Here is a 19502-nt window from a genome sequence, read left to right on the forward strand (position 1 = left end):
CCATTAATTTCATGTTTACCATATTTAAAAAAAAATATTAATCTTGTATTTTTTATTTACAGATGCCCCTGAGTTTGATATGAAGAACTTCACACACAACACTGTTTATGTGAGAGCAGGATCAAATCTTAAATTTGAGCTTCCTCTTACTGGCAAACCAATGCCAAAGGTCACAATGACAAGAAACAATGCTCCTGTTAAGTGTGGAAAGCGATTCAGCTTTGAAGTAACCCCTGAAAGTCTTAATATTAACCTGAAGGAAAGTATTGCAAATGATGCTGGAAGATATGACATTGTTGCCTCAAACACAAGTGGAACATCCAAGATGCATGTGATCATACTAGTCCTGGATAGACCAGGTCCTCCTTCTGGTCCTGTTGAAGTTAGTGATGTGGGAGAGACAAGCTTATGTCTCAAATGGCTCCCTCCTGTGTATGATGGTGGCAGTCCTGTTACAAACTATGTTGTTGTCAAACGTGAAACAAGTACACCGGCCTGGACAGAAGTCTCATCCACTGTTGCCAGAAGTGCCATTAAAGTCACCAAACTTACAAAGGGAGAAGAATATCAATTCAGGGTAAAAGCTGAGAATCGCTTTGGCATCAGTGACCACATTGATACTCAGACAATTACAATGAAGCTTCCATACAGTAAGTAATTTTATAAAGCACATCTGCAATTGTGTCTTGTTGCATCAGTATTGTTTGTAGAACTCTGCCTGTTTAATGTGTATTTTAGCTATACCTGGACCACCATCAACACCATGGTTGAGCTTTGTGTCAAGGGAAACCCTTACTGTCTGCTGGCATGACCCAGTAGTAGATGGTGGAAGCCCAGTGTTTGGATACCACGTCCAAATGAAAGAAAGAAGCAGCATCCTTTGGCAGTTGGTAAACAAAACAGCAATCCCTGCAACTCAAATTAGAGTGACAAATATATGTCCTGGAATGATTTACGAATTCAAGGTAGCTGCAGAAAATGCAGCTGGTATTGGAAAGTTCAGCAAGACATCAGACGAAGTCCTAGCAATTGATGCCTGTGGTAAGCTAAAAAAAATTATACTGAGGAGAAGTGGTCCCAAGTTTTTCTAAATTTATTTTCTAAATAACAAAACCTTGTCTTTTATTTTAGAACCACCAGCAAATGTGAGAATGTCTGAAGTTACCAAAAATTCCATTAGCCTTGTCTGGCAGAAGCCTCCCTATGATGGCGGAAGCAAAATCACTGGGTACATGGTTGAGAGAAGAGATGTTCCAAATGGAAGATGGACAAAGGCAAACTTTACCAATGTCATTGATACTAACTTCACGGTGTCAGGTTTGACACAGGATCAGTCATATGAATTCAGGATCTTTGCCAAGAATGCAGTTGCCTCAGTTAGCAACCCATCTCTTGTTGTAGGACCAGTAACTTGTATTGACATTTCTGGTAAGTTTATTACTTGTACATTGCTGGTTATATTGTTTTACAATGCACAACAAAACTATGCACATTAATTACACACTTTTTACATTTTTTTTTTTTTTTTCAGGTGCTCCAGTAATTGACCTACCCCCAGAGTACTTGGATGTTGTGCAATACAAAGCTGGTGCATCAGTCAAAATCAAAGTGGGAATAGCTGCTAAACCCTTACCAACCATTGAATGGCTTAAAGACGGAAAGGAATTTGTGTCAAGCACACAGTTGTCAATTGAGAACACAACTGATTCATCTGCTATCCTCATTAAGGATTCTACTCGTCTTAATACTGGAACATATGAGATCAAAATCAAGAATGTGTTTGGTACAGCATCTGCCTCTATCAGAATCCAGATTCTAGGTATGTAATAATTTGTGTCACCAACAAAATGTGTATACAGTATATAATTTTGATGCACTTTTTCAACTATTTGTTTGCTTGTATTCAAGTAAATTTTTATTTCATATTCAGACAAACCTGGACCTCCAGCTGGACATATTGAATTTAAATCAGTCACTGCTGACAAGATAACAATTGCATGGGAAGCAGTGGTTGATGAAGGAGGTGCCAAAGTTACTCATTATATAGTAGAAAAGCGAGAGACAAGTAGAGTAGTGTGGTCCACAGTCTCAGATGCAATGGAAGAACGTACAGTCACCATCCAAAAGTTGGCCAGAGGAAATGAATATGTCTTCCGTGTCAGAGGTGTTAACAAATTTGGGGCTGGTGATCCTCTGGAGTCCGATGCTGTTATTGCAAAAAATGCATTTGGTAAGGAACGAGTAAATTGAATATAAAAATGAATATACCAGATAATGCATAATGTATAGTTTTGTTCAACAAACCATGTGTATAAAAATACATCTATGCTATTTATTACTGCTATTTTTCAGTTACTCCTGGACAACCTGCTACACCAGAAGCAACAGAAATCACAAGAACATCAATGCAGATTGAATGGTTTAAACCTAGTGTAGATGGTGGTAGCGTGGTTTCAGGGTTCTATTTGGAGAGACGTGATAAGAAGAGCCTACGTTGGGTGAAAGTTTATAAGGACCCCATTAGTGATACCAAAGCAAAGGTCCATCATCTCACAGAAGGAAATGAATATCAGTATCGTGTATGTGCAATCAATAAAGCTGGAGAAGGTCCATACTCAGATGTTTCTGACTTTTACAAAGCTGCTGATCCAGTTGGTGAGTATAACCATCATATTTTACTGAATGTTATTTTATGAATTACATATTTAATTAATATTCAATGTGTATTGACATACAGGGCCCTATTTTAAGAGCACTAACACTATGCCCAGCACTATGTACATAAGTGCAAAGTCAGTGGGCATGGTCATGATTTGGTATTTTCGTGCATGCATGCACTAAGTCTAGGCGCAAGTGGGTTTGGCAAAATTATGCATGCAAAGTGCTAAATGGGCTGGGTCAAGTGCAGTTTAATTCTGAAGTAATTCTGAAGTGTCCTATTACATAGTCCATTCCCTATCAAGCACCAGCGATATAAACAAAAACAGCATATTCATAAAAAGTTAGTTTTTAAAAAATGCTCTTTATGCAATAAATTAGTAGAACAGAAATATGAATATGTACCTCTTTTTTTATTAACTGCGTCTTTATTGAATGTCAGGCATTTTTCTTTGATGATGATAAGCTCCTTTTATGTGCATGAAAAATGTGTTTCTCATAAGGATATGTAAGCTCCATAAATAATAAAAGTATTATTAATAATTTTCATATACTGACATCATGGGTAGTATTAACAGTGATTGTATCGACGTGCACTTCACTTCAACCAGTTGATTTTTACAAATGTAATTTATTTATTGAAACATGACAAAAAAAACAAAATATTACTAAATTCAAATTACACTTCAAATGAAATAAAAATGTAATCAAAATAATGAAATGGTAAAAAAAAATCATAACATTTTACTCTCTCCAACTTCCACTGGCTCCTTTGCTCCTTTTCCTCTCTGACAGCAGGTGCAAAATACCAATATAAATTAGATCTTAAATATAATTGTTAATATAAAGATAATAATAACAATAATTGAAAAATAAACTATGCCCTATAGATAGTTTAAACATATCTAATACATTTATTTTTCATAAAATGTCTATGTTCCACTCTATTTTCTGAGTTTGGACATTAACTTTATTACCACCTGCTGGTGGAATATCCAAACTGCAAATGCAGGAACTGACTTAAAACATTTAGTGTTAAGACCTACTTTTGAAACACCTTAGCACAACAACCTTTTTGTCTGGAAATTTGCAAATTGCGCTTTGTGCCAATTCTTTATCATACAGTTAACCCACAGTTTGCATGTATACACCCACAGTTAGTGCAAACACTCCCACCCACGCCCACTTGAGTTTTGTGCTGGCACAAAAATTGCGCTTAGAATTAGCACTCTCACGGAAATTGGATAAGACATAGAGCATGGTCGTAGCGGGTAGAGCTGCGCTTTGTGTGCTCAAGAAAATAGAGCCCACAGTTTTGTTCTAACCGAGCTTTGTAAATTCTTCCAGACCCACCATATGAACCAACTATGCTAAAGGTTGTCGACTCAACTAAAACATCAATCACACTTGGATGGTCAAAGCCAGAGTATGATGGAGGCAGTGAAATTACCAGCTATATTGTAGAGAAAAGAGTTGGTGAAGAAGGTGAATGGACAGTGATTAGCAAGAAGGGTGAAGTAAGAACAACAGAGTATGTTGCTTCAGATCTTAAACCAGATGTTGACTACTACTTCCGTGTATTTGCTATTAACTGTGCTGGCCGTGGAGACCCAATAGAAATGGAAGAACCAGTCCAAGCCAAGGATATTCTTGGTATGTATTCACATAGAAATGTTTGTGATGTCTTTGTATTATCTCTATTAATATTTTATGTTTAAAACTACATTATTTTAACTCAATGTAATTTCTGTGATTTTTTCAGAGGAAGCCCAGGTAGATACAGATGTTGCAATGAGAACTCACTACATCGTGAAAGCTGGTAAAGATATTGAAATCATGGTGCCAATCAAAGGCAGACCTGCTCCAAGTGTCTCTTGGAAGAAAGAAGACCAAAACATTGACAATGATCCTAAATATGACATCCACAACACAAACACTTCTTCGTGTCTCATAATCTCGCAAGTAACTCGAAATGACACTGGTAAATACACTATTAACATCTCAAATGGAGTAGGAGAACCGAAGTCTCTAATAATATTTGTTAAAGTCCAGGACACCCCAGCTACTTGTAGGAATTTATTCTTGAAAGATGTCACTCGTGGGAAAGTTACACTTTGCTGGGAGCCCCCACTACTGGACGGTGGAGCTGAAATCACCAATTATGTTGTTGAGAAAAGAGACTCTTCAAAGCGTACATATGCCTCTATAACAAACAAATGCATAGAGACCACATATGTTATTGAAGATCTCTCTGAGAAGACATCGTTCTTCTTCCGTGTATTAGCAGAGAATGAGAATGGAGTTGGAGATCCTTGTGAAACAGTTGAGCCAGTTAAAGCCACTGAGACACCAGGTCCAGTCAAAGACATTTCTATGAAAGACTCCACAAAGACTTCAGTAAAACTGCAATGGAACAAACCAGATTATGATGGTGGTAGCATTATTACAGACTACATAATTGAAAAGAAACTACAAGGTGAGGAGGAATGGGCTCCTGCTGGCACAAACAAGCACTGTGAACATGAAATTACAAAACTTAAGGAACTCACTGAAATGTTTTTCAGAGTTTGTTCCAAGAATGAAAAGGGTAATAGTGACTTTACTGAAATTGGACCTATTAAAGTGAAAGACTACATAATTCCACCAGAAGCAAGCCTTGATGAGTATTCTGATGGAAAAATTAGTGTGCGTTTGGGACACAATGTCCACATTGAATTGCCATACATAGGTAAACCAAGGCCAACTATTTTTTGGCTTAAAGACAGCTTGCCATTAAAGGAGAGTGAAAAGGTCCGCTTCAAGAAGACTGAAAACAAGGCAACTCTAATGATAAAGAATGTGGAGAAAGAGAATGGTGGTAAATACACACTAACTCTGGACAACGGATTCTTCAGGAAATCATTCCATGTACAGGTTATTATCCTTGGGCCACCATCTAAACCTATTGGACCTATCTGCTTAGATGAGGTCAGAGCAGAAAGTATTGCTATATCATGGGAGGAACCAAATGATGATGGAGGTGGAGACATTTCTTGCTACACTGTTGAGAAATGTGACACTTCTAAGAAAGACTGGAAGATGGCTTGTTCAAGTGTGATTGGAACATCATTTAAGGTGCCAAACCTGATCAAGGGAACTCAATATCAATTCAGAGTCTGTGCAGAAAATAGATATGGTGTAAGTGAACCTTTAGTTTCTCAAAATGTCATTGCCAAGCATGAGTTCAGACCACCAGGCCCACCAGGCATGCCCGTGGTTTACAATGTCACAAATGATGGCATGACAATTCAGTGGGAGGCACCCATCTTTGATGGAGGTTGTCCAGTCCTTGGGTTCCATGTTGAAAAGAAGGAGAAGAACAGCATAATGTGGCAAAAGGTTAACACAGTCTTGGTGAAAGAAAGGGAGTACAGGATTAATAGTCTTATTGAAGGCCTAGAATACCAATTCAGAGTCTATTCCCAGAATGATGCTGGATATAGCCGCATGAGTGATGCAAGTAATTGCGTTATGGCTGTTTCTCCAGTTGGTAAGTTTCATTTTAAGAGTTATTTTCACTAAAATGATTGAAAATATCTTAATACTAAAAAAGTTATGCCTCTCATTCTTAGATCCTCCTGGTACCCCTGACTATATTGATGTAACAAGTGAATCAGTTAAACTGAAATGGGAAGCACCCAAGCGGGATGGTGGAAGCAAAATTGTTGCCTATTATGTGGAGAAACGCCAGGGCAAGGGACGCTGGTTGAAGAGCAATTTTTCAGATGTCAATGACACAGAATTTACAGTGACTGGTCTTGCTTGTGGTGAACGCTATGAATTTAGAGTCATAGCAAGAAATTCTATTGGCACAGTGAGCCCACCCTCTCAATCTTCTGGATATGTAGTTATCAGAGATGAGAGCTGTAAGTATATAATAATGTTCCTCTATATTATTTTTGTTTAATGTACTGTATATATTATATTTTATGTTTTGTATTGTTCAGTGTTCAACGTTTTACAGAATATACAGTTGTGCACTGGTTTGTAAATGTTAAGAAGTACATTATCTTTTCTATTTCAGTTGCTCCAAATATTGAGTTTGGCCAGGAGTACTTTGAGGGAGTCTCTATTAAAGCTGGGGAAAACATCAGGCTCAAAGTAACAATCACTGGAAGACCAACACCAAAGGTTGCCTGGTTCAAAGATGGTATTGAATTAACCAAGAAGATGGTAGACATCACAACAATTTCTGGCTCAAGCACCCTCTTTATCAGAGATGCTGACCGTACTCACCGTGGTCTTTATTCTGTGGAAGCCACAAATCCCTCAGGAGATAAAAAAGAAGCAATGAAAGTTGAAGTCTTTGGTATAAATTATTTTTGTCCCTCATTCCTTCCATCTATTAATCTCACCATAATACTTACTAGATTATCCCGAGATCCATATTGTTTACCTATGCATCTACAATTTATATTTTTCAGATACACCTGGAGAACCTGTTGGACCAATCATGTTTTCAGATATCTCTGAGGGCAAAGTGACACTTTCATGGAATCCACCTGAAAATGATGGCTGTTCTGAAGTCACTCATTACATTATTGAGAAGCGTGAAACGTCTAAAATTTCATGGGCACTTGTCACGGATGAGTGCTTAAATTGTACATACACTGCCACTAAACTGATCAAGTCCAATGAGTACCAGTTCCGTGTTTCGGCAGTCAATAGATTTGGTGTTAGCAGACGACTGGATTCAGCTCCTGTGACTGCACAGATGCAATATAGTAAGATAATTCATACCTTATATTAAAATATGCTATACATTTATATAGTTAATCTTAAATATGTACACCAGTGTAAACATTTTTTTTTTGCCTTTTCTCCTTTGCAGCTGCTCCAGAATCTCCTGGAACTCCAGATGCAACAGAAGTTGATGGAGAAAGTATCACTATCAGCTGGGCTCCTCCAACACATGATGGTGGAAATCCAATCCAATATTATATTGTGGAAAGACGTGAAAAGAAGACTGGTCGTTGGTTGAAGGTTCTAACAAGGAAACCCATTGTTGAAGCAGCACACAGAGTGACTCATCTTACTGAGAATGTGGAGTATGAATTCCGTGTATTTGCTGTAAATGATGCTGGAATTGGTATGCCAAGCAACATTTCAATGCCAATTAAATGTGCAGAGCCTACTGAAGAACCAGATGCCCCATCTATTATAAATGTCACTGACACTACCAATACCTCTGTTAGCTTGGAATGGACTAAACCTGCCTATGATGGTGGTATGGAAATTCACGGCTACATTGTTGAGATGTGCAAAGGATCTGAAGAGGAATGGCACAGAGTCAATGAGGATCTGTGTGCTGTCACAAAATACAATGTCACTGGTTTGGAAACTGGTGCAGAGTACAAATTCCGTATTTGTGCAGTCAATGTTGTTGGAAAGGGTGGAGCCAAAGAGATACATGAACCAGTACAGGCAGTAGATAGACTTTTAGCACCAGAAATTGACTTTGACGCATCCTTCAAACAGAGTCACATTGTTAAGAGTGGAGGAAGTGTATGTCTCCGTATTGCTTTTAAGGGAAAGCCAACACCCACAGCTTCCTGGATAAAAGTAGATGGAGAACTTGGCATTATGGCAGACATCACCACCACTGACACATTCACAGCTTTGACCCTGGAAAACTGCACCAGAAATGATACTGGAAAATACACTCTCACTCTTGAAAACAGTAGTGGCAGTAAGTCTATTACTGTTACAGTTAAAGTGTTGGACACACCTGGAGCACCAAGTGCTTTCTCCCTCAAGGAAGTCACAAGAGGATCTCTCACACTTGCTTGGGAACCACCCATCAATGATGGTGGTGCACGTGTTCATCATTACATTGTTGAGAAGCGTGAGGCCAGCCGTCGTACCTGGACAGAGGCAGCACCTAAGACCACTCAGACAAGCTTGAGGGTTTCTGACCTCCTGGAAGGTGCACCTTACTTCTTCAAAGTCATGGCTGAGAATCAGTATGGTCTTGGTGAAGCATATGAAATGCCTGATCCAGTTATTGCCACTGCTGAACCCGCTGCACCAAAGAGAGTTGATATCATTGATACCACTGACACAACAGCAACCCTGGCATGGCTCAAGCCAGAGCATGATGGAGGAAGCCGTGTCACAGGCTATTGTGTTGAGTCGAAAGCTAAAGGCACAGATAAATGGGTTGTTTGTGGCACAACGAAAATCCTAAGCCTTGTAGTTGAGGGTCTTATAGAGAACACAGAGTATGAATTCCGTGTCAAAGCAAAGAATGATGCTGGGTTTAGTTTACCAAGAGAAGCCTTCTCTTCAGTCATCATTAAAGAGCCACGGATTGAGCCTACTGCAGATCTCAGTGGCATCACCAACCAACTTATTACTAGCAAGATTGGTGGCTCATTTGAGATTGATGTTCCAATTAGCGGCAGACCAGCTCCAAAGGTAATCTGGAAGCTTGAGGAAATGAGGCTGAAGGAAACTGACAGGGTGTCAATCAAGACTACCAAAAACAGGACCACGCTCATTGTTAAGGACAGCATGAGGGGTGATGGAGGCAGATATTTCCTTACTCTTGAAAATGTTACGGGGTCAAAGACATTCACCATCACTGTCAATGTGATTGGCAGACCAAGTCCTCCAGAGGGCCCTATTGAAATTTCTTCAATTACATCAGAGTCATGTGTACTGTCATGGAATTCACCTGAGGATGATGGTGGAACAGATATCACAAACTACATTGTTGAGAAGCGTGAATCTGGCTCCACTGCCTGGCAGCTTGTAAACTCAAGTGTAAAGCACACTTCATTCCATATTTCACATCTAACTAAATATATGCAGTACACTTTCCGCATCTGTTCTGAAAACCGATTTGGTGTGAGCAAACCAACGGAATCTGAGACAATTGTTGCAGAACATCCATTTGGTATGTAACAGCTAATAAAGAATAAGCATTGTTGATATACTGAACAAAATAAAATATATTTAAAACACTGAATTGTTTTTCATTCTTTTTTTACAGTTCCTCCTGGCCCTCCAACAAGGCCAGAAGTGTTCTCCGTAACTGCCAACAGCATGAGCATTCGTTGGGAGGAACCATACCATGATGGTGGCAGCAAGGTCTCTGGATACTGGATTGAAAAGAAGGAGCGTAATACAATTCTCTGGGTGAGAGAAAACAAGATTCCATGCTTTGAATGCTACTTTAAGGTGGAAGGCCTTGTGGAAGGTCTGGAATACCAGTTCAGAATTTATGCAATGAATAGTGCTGGCCTCAGCAAAGCAAGTGAAGCATCAAAGAGAGCTGTGGCACAAAATCCAGTTGGTAAGTGCAATACAAACAACAGGTAATTATTACAATGTAGATTGATTATTTCTCAAAACAATACTGATATCTGTATTTTTAATGATACAAATAAATAGATCCTCCAGGGAAACCAGAAGTAACAGATGTTTCAAGATCAACCGTGTCAATCAAATGGTCTGTGCCCCTAAATGATGGTGGAAGTCAAATCACAGGTTACATTGTTGAGCGCAAACCATATACTGTCACTGGAGAAGGTCGCTGGCTTAAGTGTAACTACACTAATATTACTGAAACCAATTTCACTGTCACTGCACTTGGAGAAGGAGAGGTATATGAATTCCGTGTCATTGCCAAAAATGCAAATGGAGTGCTCAGCCTGCCATCAGTTTCAACTGGACCCGTGACCTGCAAAGCAGAATACAGTATGTACTAAGCATGTCTCTGTCAAAATACACATGAGGCTAATATATTCTGTTCAGGTTCATTGAAATACTCATGACAATTTAATTATTTTATAGCTCCTCCTAAAGCAGAGTTGGCCAGCAAACTCCTAGTTGACACAGTCACAATCAGAGCTGGATCTGATCTGGTGCTGGATGCTGCTGTTGGTGGTAAACCTGAACCAAAAGTCTGCTGGGCCAAGGGTACAAAAGAGCTAGAACTTTGTGAGAAATACTCTCTCCAGTACTCTAGTACCCGTGCCTTGGCAATCATCAAGTTCTGTGACAGAGATGACACTGGGAAGTATGTTCTGACAGTAAAGAATGCAAGTGGAACAAAAACTGCTGAGGTCAATGTTAAAGTACTTGGTAAGTGTGCCAATTATATTGATTATCGTATATTATCATATAAATGAACGTGATCCTCTGTCCGAAATATATTGTAAATTCTTACATGCCATGATCTCTCTTCTTTTTTAAGATACACCTGGTCCCTGTCAGGAGATTACAGTCAGCAATGTGTCCAAGGAAAAATGCACAGTGTCTTGGAAAGAGCCACTGGAGGATGGTGGTGACCCCATTACACATTACGTTGTAGAAAGACGAGACACCAATAGACTTAACTGGGTTATAATGGAAGCTGAATGCAAAGCCCTTACATACGAAATTACAAGGCTTTTCAAGAACAATGAATATATCTTCCGTGTGAGAGGTGTGAACAAGTATGGAGCTGGTGTGGCAGTACAGTCTACTCCCATTGTTGCCAAAAACTCATTCAGTAAGTACAATGACTAATATATAACCTTAAATCAGAGATTTAACATCATAAAATGTTACAACGCTGTATGTTTATTTCCCATTTTAGCTGTTCCATCACCTCCTGGAGCACCAGAAATCCTTGCAGTTGGAAAAGACTTTGCAACAATCGAGTGGCTGAAACCTGAGAGAGATGGTGGCAGTGAAGTCACAAACTACTTGATTGAGATGCGTGAAAGAAAGAGTGTGAGATGGATCAAGGTTAACAGAGATTCTATTCTCAAAGATACATCATTCAAAGTCACTGGTCTCCAAGTAGGCAACATTTACCAGTTCCGTATTACAGCCATGAATGAAGCTGGTGATAGTGAACCCAGTGAATTGTCAATGTATGCAGTATGTAGAGTACCAACAGGTATGTGTGTACTCTACAACAACCTAATTTTTATTATTTAAATGTATATGTTTCTATTGTCAAGAAATGTTTACCTGATCATCTTTAAACCCCATTTTAGGCTCTCCAGATCCTCCTTCAATTCCACGTGTTACAGACACACACAAAGAGAGTATTTGTCTTGCCTGGACACGACCAATTGAAGATGGTGGGGCTGATGTTATTGGTTACATTCTTGAAATGCAAGAAGCCGGTGTAGAGGAATGGAAAAAAGTGCATGAAAAGAATCTTAGGATGACGGAACACACAGTTACTGGCTTGTCTGCTGGAAAAAAGTACTGTTTCAGAGTTGCAGCAGTCAATATAAATGGAACAGGTGACTTCAGTGATCAATGTACAGAGACTGAGCCTGTGGAAAGAATTGGTATGTTTACTTAGACTCCATATTTATGTGATATGAAATTTTAATAAGAATGCAAGAATTAAGTAATACCCAATATATCCTCTTTGATTAATTTATATTTTTTAATTTTCCCTAGAAATTCCTGACCTTGAGCTGCCTGATGACCTGAAGAAGACAATTTGCCTGAGAGCGGGAAGTTCCCTGCGCCTCCATGTTACTATTACTGGAAGACCAATCCCCACTGTAACCTGGAGCAAGCCTGGTGTGGATCTCCAAAATCGTGGCTTTATTGAAGTGACTAATACTGCCACAACTCTCATTATTGACAAGGTCCACCGCTATGATGCAGGAAGATATACCATTGAAGCCTCAAATTCAGCTGGCAAGAAGGATGCAAGCATTCTTGTCAAAATCTATGGTACCTTTTTGAATATCATATTACATAAATTATTTATGGTGCATAGAATGACGTACCATCAAATGGTGTCTTAACCAGTGTATGTGAGTGGAGTGGAGCGGCAATAATTTCCCCTCCACCCTCAAAGCATTCTATAATCACTGCATCCCAGCTCAACTCCGGCTTGTACATTTCCCGCTCCATGGCAAAATTTGCATCTAACAAACTGTCCACTGTAAAGTTATTTCAGTATGTTTTTAAATATCACAAACCTCTGTCCAGACGATGTAATAAATTAAATATATATAAACAATACTAGAAGAAATGCTAATAGAATACTAACATTAATATGAAATCTATTAATTTATAATAAAGAAATTACCAAATTAAAAAAATATATTACCAAACTAAAAGAAAAAACCCCATTAATCTCAATAAAATAAATAGGTGTATTGTAAATGTATTATTGCCCTTTCTTTCTATAATTTATAAATTAACCTATAACCTATAAATGTTGGTTGAATGACATCCTCATAATGTTAAAAACATTTTTTATCAAGACTACATAAGAATAAAAACTATATATAGAGTATCAAACTATATGTCCAAAGTTCACTTTCAGAAATACTATTGCTAAATATTTTAATCTACCCCTCTCTACTTCGGCTTGTGTTTGCTGGGCATCATCTGCAAATGTAAATTGCATAAATTACGACACTAAAAAACTTTTTAGATTCCAATCAATAAGTCAAATCAAACAATATTAGCAAATTGATAATTATATAATTGTTTAAAATATTTAATAGGGAAGAGAGAGATATGTAATACTGACCTTTAGATTTTCTTTCCACATGTGAACGGACATCGTGCTTTCTGAACAAATGTCTTTTCAGATTCCACAACAAACCTTTGCTCATGGCAATCACCTCCCAACTCTCGTTCTTCTTCGCCATCATTAATTTTTCATATAAATTTGTATTTTCTTTTATCACAGTCTTTCTGATAATATGTGAAATTCCATCTTTCTTTCATTCCAATTGTGTTTAACACTGCTTAACCCATGGTGAATTATTTTATGCATTGTGTACTGTTAACATGTGTTGTGCTTGTGATGGAGCACTCTTGGAGTGAGAGAAAACAATAACGTTCCCAATTAAAAAAATAAAATGCTCCTCGTTCCAGGGAAGATCATGCCGTTCCGCTTCCACTCAGCTCCGCTTCCATACTCTTGTCTTAACAAAAACTGTTCTTGCTTTCCTTCTCAGATACACCTGGTCCACCTGGTCCAATTAAAATGAAAGAGCTCACAAAGGATTCTGCTCATATCAGTTGGGATGCTCCTGAGGTTGATGGTGGAGCACCGGTCAACAATTACGTAATTGAAAGACGAGAGGCGTCAATGAGAGCATACAAAACTGTCACATCCAAATGCAGCAAGACATCATATAAAATTACTGGTCTGATAGAGGGAATGCTATATTACTTCAGAGTCTTACCAGAGAATATCTATGGTGTTGGTGAACCTTGTGAGACAGGTGATGTTGTATTGGTGTGTGAAGTTCCTCTGCCACCATCCAAGCTTGAAGTTGTAGATGTTACAAAATCCAGTGTATCACTGGCATGGGAGAAACCTTTACATGATGGAGGCAGCAGAATCACAGGCTATATTGTTGAGGCTTGTAAGGCTGGTTCTGATAAGTGGATGAAGGTGGCTACTTTGAAACTTTCCGATTTTGAGTTTACTGTCATTTCACTGAATGAGAATGAACAGTATTTCTTCAGGGTACGTGCTTTTAACAGCAGAGGAGCTAGTGAGCCAAAAGAAATTTTGACAGCTGTGTTAGTTCAAGAACAAAGAGGTATGCATTTTAATAATAATATTAATTCATAATTGTTATAATTTTTTATGTCTCATACGTTATTTATATTGATCTCTCTTATTTCTTCACTTTCAGTCATGCCAAAGGTTGATCTGTCAAATATTCCACAAAAGATGATCAGTGTTTTGGCAGGAAAACCACTTGAGCTTGACCTGCCAATTATAGGAAGACCACCACCAAAGTGCTTTTGGTTCTTTAATGACAACAGAGTGAAGATACAGGAGCGTGTGAAGATAAACTCTACCGCAAAATTCTCTAAATTAACTATTCTTAACACCACCATTGATGACAGTGGAGTGTATACCCTGGAGGTAAAAAATATAACAGGAGTGATTACTGAAAACATCAAAGTCATTATTCTTGGTAAGTACTCAATCTCTACATAAAAAGGAAAAAGCATGACTGAATATTACTATTAATAATCTTAGTTAAACATATCTCTCTCTAGATAAACCTGATGAGCCACAGGGACCAATCCGTTTTGATGAAATTGAAGCAACTTCAGTCACAGTAAGCTGGGATCCACCTAAGAGAGATGGTGGTGCTCCAATCACTAACTATGTGGTTGAGCAACGTGATGCTCATCGCCCAGGATGGGTACCTGTGTCAGAATCAGTTAGCAGACCAACATTCAAGTTTAACAGATTGACAGAGGGCGATGAATATGTGTTCCGAGTCGCTGCTACCAATCGCTATGGCACTGGGGAGTACTTGCAGTCAGAAATAGCAATGTGCAAGAGCTCCAAATGTAAGGAAAACATTCTTAATATAAATTGTCATATATGTATATGTCTCTACATATTGCAAACTTATACAATCGCTATATTGAATTGTTGTTACAGCCATTCCAGGGCCACCTGGCAGACCTATTGTATTTGATGTATCACGTGATGGCATGACTGTTGCGTGGGAGCCACCAGATGAGGACGGAGGCTTAGAGGTGTCAGGCTACATTATTGAACGCAAAGAGGTCAGATCAGATAGGTGGATTCATGCTAATAAGAATCCAATAACAATGACAAGATACAGATCCACCGGTTTGATTGAAGGCCTGGAATATGAACACAGAGTGACAGCCATCAATGCTCGTGGTGTAGGCAAACCCAGTCTTCTTTCTAAACCAGCTGTTGCAACTGATCCAGTTGGTAAGTTAAACTTTGCCATTATATACATATTTATGCAAAATGACTCAGATATTTTAGTTTAATCAATTATTCGCACTTATTAAACAATTGCATAACCCCTACAGATCCACCTGAATCACCTCAAAACCCACGAGTCACAGATACCACAAAATCCTCTGTCTCTTTGGCCTGGAGTCCTCCAGACGAAGAGGGTGGTGCTAAGGTTACAGGCTATTTGATTGAGATGCAAAAGGTTGGTTCAGTAACCTGGATAAAGTGCAACACTACACCTTCACTGATCTGCGAATATACTTTAACACAAATGCCACAAGGAGAGGAATTCAAATTCCGTGTCATGGCTTGCAATGCTGGTGGACCAGGTGAACCAGCTGAAGTACCAGGAGTTGTGGCTATAACAGAGATGCTTGGTAAGTTGTCCTCAAAACCTTGTCACTAGAGGTGTAATGGTATGACATTTTCACAGTATGATAACTGTCACAAAAATTACCACAGTATTACAGTTTCACCGTATTTAGGTGCATTGATAATATTAAAAGCAGTTCAGTATTTGGTTATGAAATAGGCTATTTTCTGATTCATAACCAAATTTTATTCATACATATTTCAGTTATAACCAATTTTTTAACTTATTATTATTTTGTATTTCATCAACTTTAATCCTTTATCTTTTGATCTTGAACATCAGGACACTCTCTTTGTCCGATAAGGTTAAAAAAAGAAAAAAGAAAAAAAAAAAATCACAAACAGGTAAACATTAATTAAAAACATTTTTGGCAACATGTACTGTAGTCAGATGATTATAACTAAATATATTTTGTTACTTTATGATTTATGAAATTGAATTGTAATAATTATTGCCTAGGTTAACACTTAAAATATGCATTTGCATGCATTCAGTAATTTGTTGAATTTGTGATTTCGTTAAATTCTACAATACCTACTGAAAATATATTATCCATGTGCAGTTTATTTGTCCAATACTGACAATTTCTGCCAGTTTCACTGTCAAATTCTTGCATGCATAGTGTCAATATCAATTTCCTGAACACCAAAATCATTGTAAAAATTTTTTAAATAAAATTGTAAACCCTATTTAGTACTGTTTTACAAATAAAACATATTATTAGTATTATCAAACACATTGATCTTCTCTTGCGCTGCACTTGGGCAAAAGAACAAACAGTTGGAACATTGTAAAATTGAATGAAGTCTTAAATCCTTTTGCTGCATTTGTGAATGTGACAAAAAGCATAAACATAACTTTAGCTTAACTAGTCATTACAAATCATGTAAAACTACACTGAATCTGGTGTTTTTATGAAACAGTGGCTGTAATTTATTATCCTGTTTACTGTATTTCCACTTACATTCGTCTCCGCAAATGCCGTGGGATGGTGCTGACAGAGATGGTGCTTAAGGTTTGAAGTGTTTCCTGCCTGAGCTGATATTTTTTGTGGCAAAATGTACAGACTGGGTAACCATCAACAGTGATGGTGCCTCATGGGTCTTTTACATAGCCAAGTAATCCCAGACAGCGGACTTCAACTTCTGTGGCGGAAAAAAGGTTCAGCAGGCTCAGACATATGTGTATGATGCGCTCGTGCTGTACTCATGCTGCGCTACGCTCGTGCTGGACTTCTGATGTGCTCGTGATCCACTGCACAAATGACAGCTGCATGTCACCTTTAAAACTGAGGAAGGCACAAATTAAATAATTATTTTATCTAGCCAAGTTAATATAATGCTGTGTAAATGTCGCAGATTCTGTCTTAAGTAACCTGATTTGGAAGTTCTGAAAAAATGTGTCTTTATATTCATGCAATACCGTCAATGAGAAGATTTCAAAGGTATGATAACTGTCCATTTTAAGACCGAGGTATATTGTGACACCATGAAACGTTACATCCCTACTTGTCACTATCTGCTTGCACTTTTTCACGTGTGTAATTTTTTTAAAAACATTTTCTATTTCAGAGCCTCCAAGTTATGATCTTGAGGCAAAATACAAAGACGTCCTTTTAGTCAGATCTAGAGGAGTCATCAAACTTTCAGTGCCTATAAAAGGTAAACCTACTCCTACCTGCAAATGGACTAAGGACGGATCAGAGGTGATTAGCCATGCAATGATTGCTTCCACTGAAGACGTAACCGAGCTTATCATCAAAGAGGCAGAAAGATCTGATTCTGGTGTTTACCATCTCCATATGGAAAACAAGTGTGGCAAAAAGATGTTGCCTATCAAGGTAAAGGTTATTGGCCGTCCAGCTGCACCAGAGGGCCCTCTTGGATTTGATGATATACAAGCACATTCTGTCAGAGTTAGTTGGAAACCACCAAGAGATGATGGTGGTGCTGAAATTATTGGCTACATAGTGGAAAGACGTGAAGTACCAAAAGCAGCTTGGTATACTGTTGACTCACGAGTGGTTGACACATCCCTTGTGGTTAAGGGACTCCAAGAAAATTTTGAATATCATTTCAAGGTGACAGCAGAGAACCAGTTTGGAATCAGCAACTCCCTTAAATCTGAGGAAATAATTGTTCCAAAGACTCCAATTTGTAAGTGATTGTCGGTTTTCCCATTCTTTAGAGATCACATGTATAATTCAAACATAAAAACACATTCCTTTCTTTTCTGTTTTTGAAATATTAGGTGTACCAGAGGCTCCAGGTACTCCACCAGAGATCATGGATGTTACAAAGGGTTCTGCTGCTTTGGCTTGGGCTAAACCCAAAGATGATGGTGGATCTCGCATTACTGGTTACTTCATTGAGTACAATGAAGTGTCAGCTGATAAGTGGATTCGTCATGAGACAAAGATTACCTCAACAATGTACACCATCAGTGGGCTCAGTACTGATGCCGAGTATCAGTTCCGTGTTGTTGCTGTGAATGACATTGGAGAGAGTGAACCAGGACCTTCATCAGATTCAGTTATATGCAAAGATCCATTTGGTATGACTTCATTCTAAATTTGACTTTGATAATCTGTCCTCTGGTTATCAGTTACATTGATATAAAAGAAAATAACAAAATCATTCCACTCTTTATTTATTTAGATAAACCAAGCCAGCCAGGAGAAATTGACACTGTAATTGTAACCAAAGACTACATTACAATTCGCTGGGAGGCTCCAGAGTGTGATGGTGGAAAACCAGTCCTTGGCTACTGGATTGAATGCCGAAAATCTGGAGAGAGTGCTTGGAAGAAATGCAATAGGGAGCGCACAAAGGACAAGCAGTACACTCAGAGTGGTCTACAAGAGGCAACTGAATATGAATTCAGGGTTTTTGCTGAAAATGAAACTGGAATCAGCAGACCACGCCGAACAGCAATTGGTATCAAAACTAAACTGGGTGGTAAGTACAGTTAGAAATAAGTTTTGTTGAGTGTATAATGATTTGTGAATACAATGATATTATCCAATGTTATCCCAATGCATTAATTCTCATTAAACAGTTTTTGCCTTAAACCCAACCTTAAAGTTTTAATATAGCTGTCCCTGCTGCTTTTTTTAGTTGGAACTAAACCAGGTCTCAGGAAAGAAATGGATGAAGTCACTGCCAAACTTGGACAGACTGCAACTCTCAAATGCCAGATTATTGGAAGGCCTGTTCCAGAAATTAAATGGTACAAGGGTGGAAAGGAAATCAAAGAAGGTTTCAAATATGCTGCAACTTCTGATGGCCGCAACCATACACTGACCATTTCAACAGACCAACAGGAAGATGAGGGTCTGTATACATGCAAGGCTGTAAATGAAGCCGGTGAATGCGAGACCAGTGGGACATTGGTTCTTGAAGCAGCACCACAGTTCCCAGTGCCACTGAAAGACAAATACTTTGCAACATGTGGTAGCACAGTGCGCATTCATGCAGTTTATATAGGCCGTCCACAGCCTAAGATCATGTGGCTTTATGGAGCCAAAGCTCTGGAGCCTTCTGAGAATGTCATCATTGAAAATACTGAGCATTACACTCATTTGATTCTCAAGAATGTACAGCGCAGAGTAAATGGAGGAAAATACAGAATCAGGATTAACAACCACTTTGGGTCTGCAGATACTGTAGCTCAAGTTGAAATCTTAGGTATCTGCTTCATAATTTTCAT

The 19502-nt window shown here is 38.5% G+C and overlaps 1 protein-coding gene across 1 annotated transcript in view; it reads left to right on the plus strand.

Moving 5' to 3' along the window:
- The window catches only part of ttn.1 (titin, tandem duplicate 1), a 214712-nt gene that overhangs the window by 186293 nt on the left and 8917 nt on the right, over positions 1-19502 (plus strand). Inside the window, exons 175-202 of the mRNA XM_052142834.1 lie at positions 63-650; positions 739-1041; positions 1132-1428; positions 1532-1819; positions 1931-2230; positions 2353-2655; positions 4006-4311; positions 4421-6187; positions 6270-6563; positions 6722-7006; positions 7122-7421; positions 7529-9595; positions 9692-9994; positions 10093-10398; positions 10495-10785; positions 10898-11194; positions 11282-11587; positions 11688-11990; positions 12106-12387; positions 13632-14225; positions 14322-14609; positions 14695-14994; positions 15089-15391; positions 15496-15798; positions 17366-17950; positions 18045-18347; positions 18452-18751; positions 18911-19480. Coding sequence (XP_051998794.1) covers positions 63-650; positions 739-1041; positions 1132-1428; positions 1532-1819; positions 1931-2230; positions 2353-2655; positions 4006-4311; positions 4421-6187; positions 6270-6563; positions 6722-7006; positions 7122-7421; positions 7529-9595; positions 9692-9994; positions 10093-10398; positions 10495-10785; positions 10898-11194; positions 11282-11587; positions 11688-11990; positions 12106-12387; positions 13632-14225; positions 14322-14609; positions 14695-14994; positions 15089-15391; positions 15496-15798; positions 17366-17950; positions 18045-18347; positions 18452-18751; positions 18911-19480 — 12732 coding nt within the window. The remainder of the gene's footprint in view (positions 1-62; positions 651-738; positions 1042-1131; positions 1429-1531; positions 1820-1930; positions 2231-2352; positions 2656-4005; positions 4312-4420; positions 6188-6269; positions 6564-6721; positions 7007-7121; positions 7422-7528; positions 9596-9691; positions 9995-10092; positions 10399-10494; positions 10786-10897; positions 11195-11281; positions 11588-11687; positions 11991-12105; positions 12388-13631; positions 14226-14321; positions 14610-14694; positions 14995-15088; positions 15392-15495; positions 15799-17365; positions 17951-18044; positions 18348-18451; positions 18752-18910; positions 19481-19502) is intronic.

The sequence above is a fragment of the Xyrauchen texanus genome, chromosome 14 (genome assembly GCF_025860055.1).
Source record: "Xyrauchen texanus isolate HMW12.3.18 chromosome 14, RBS_HiC_50CHRs, whole genome shotgun sequence".
NCBI classification, from domain to species: domain Eukaryota; kingdom Metazoa; phylum Chordata; class Actinopteri; order Cypriniformes; family Catostomidae; genus Xyrauchen; species Xyrauchen texanus.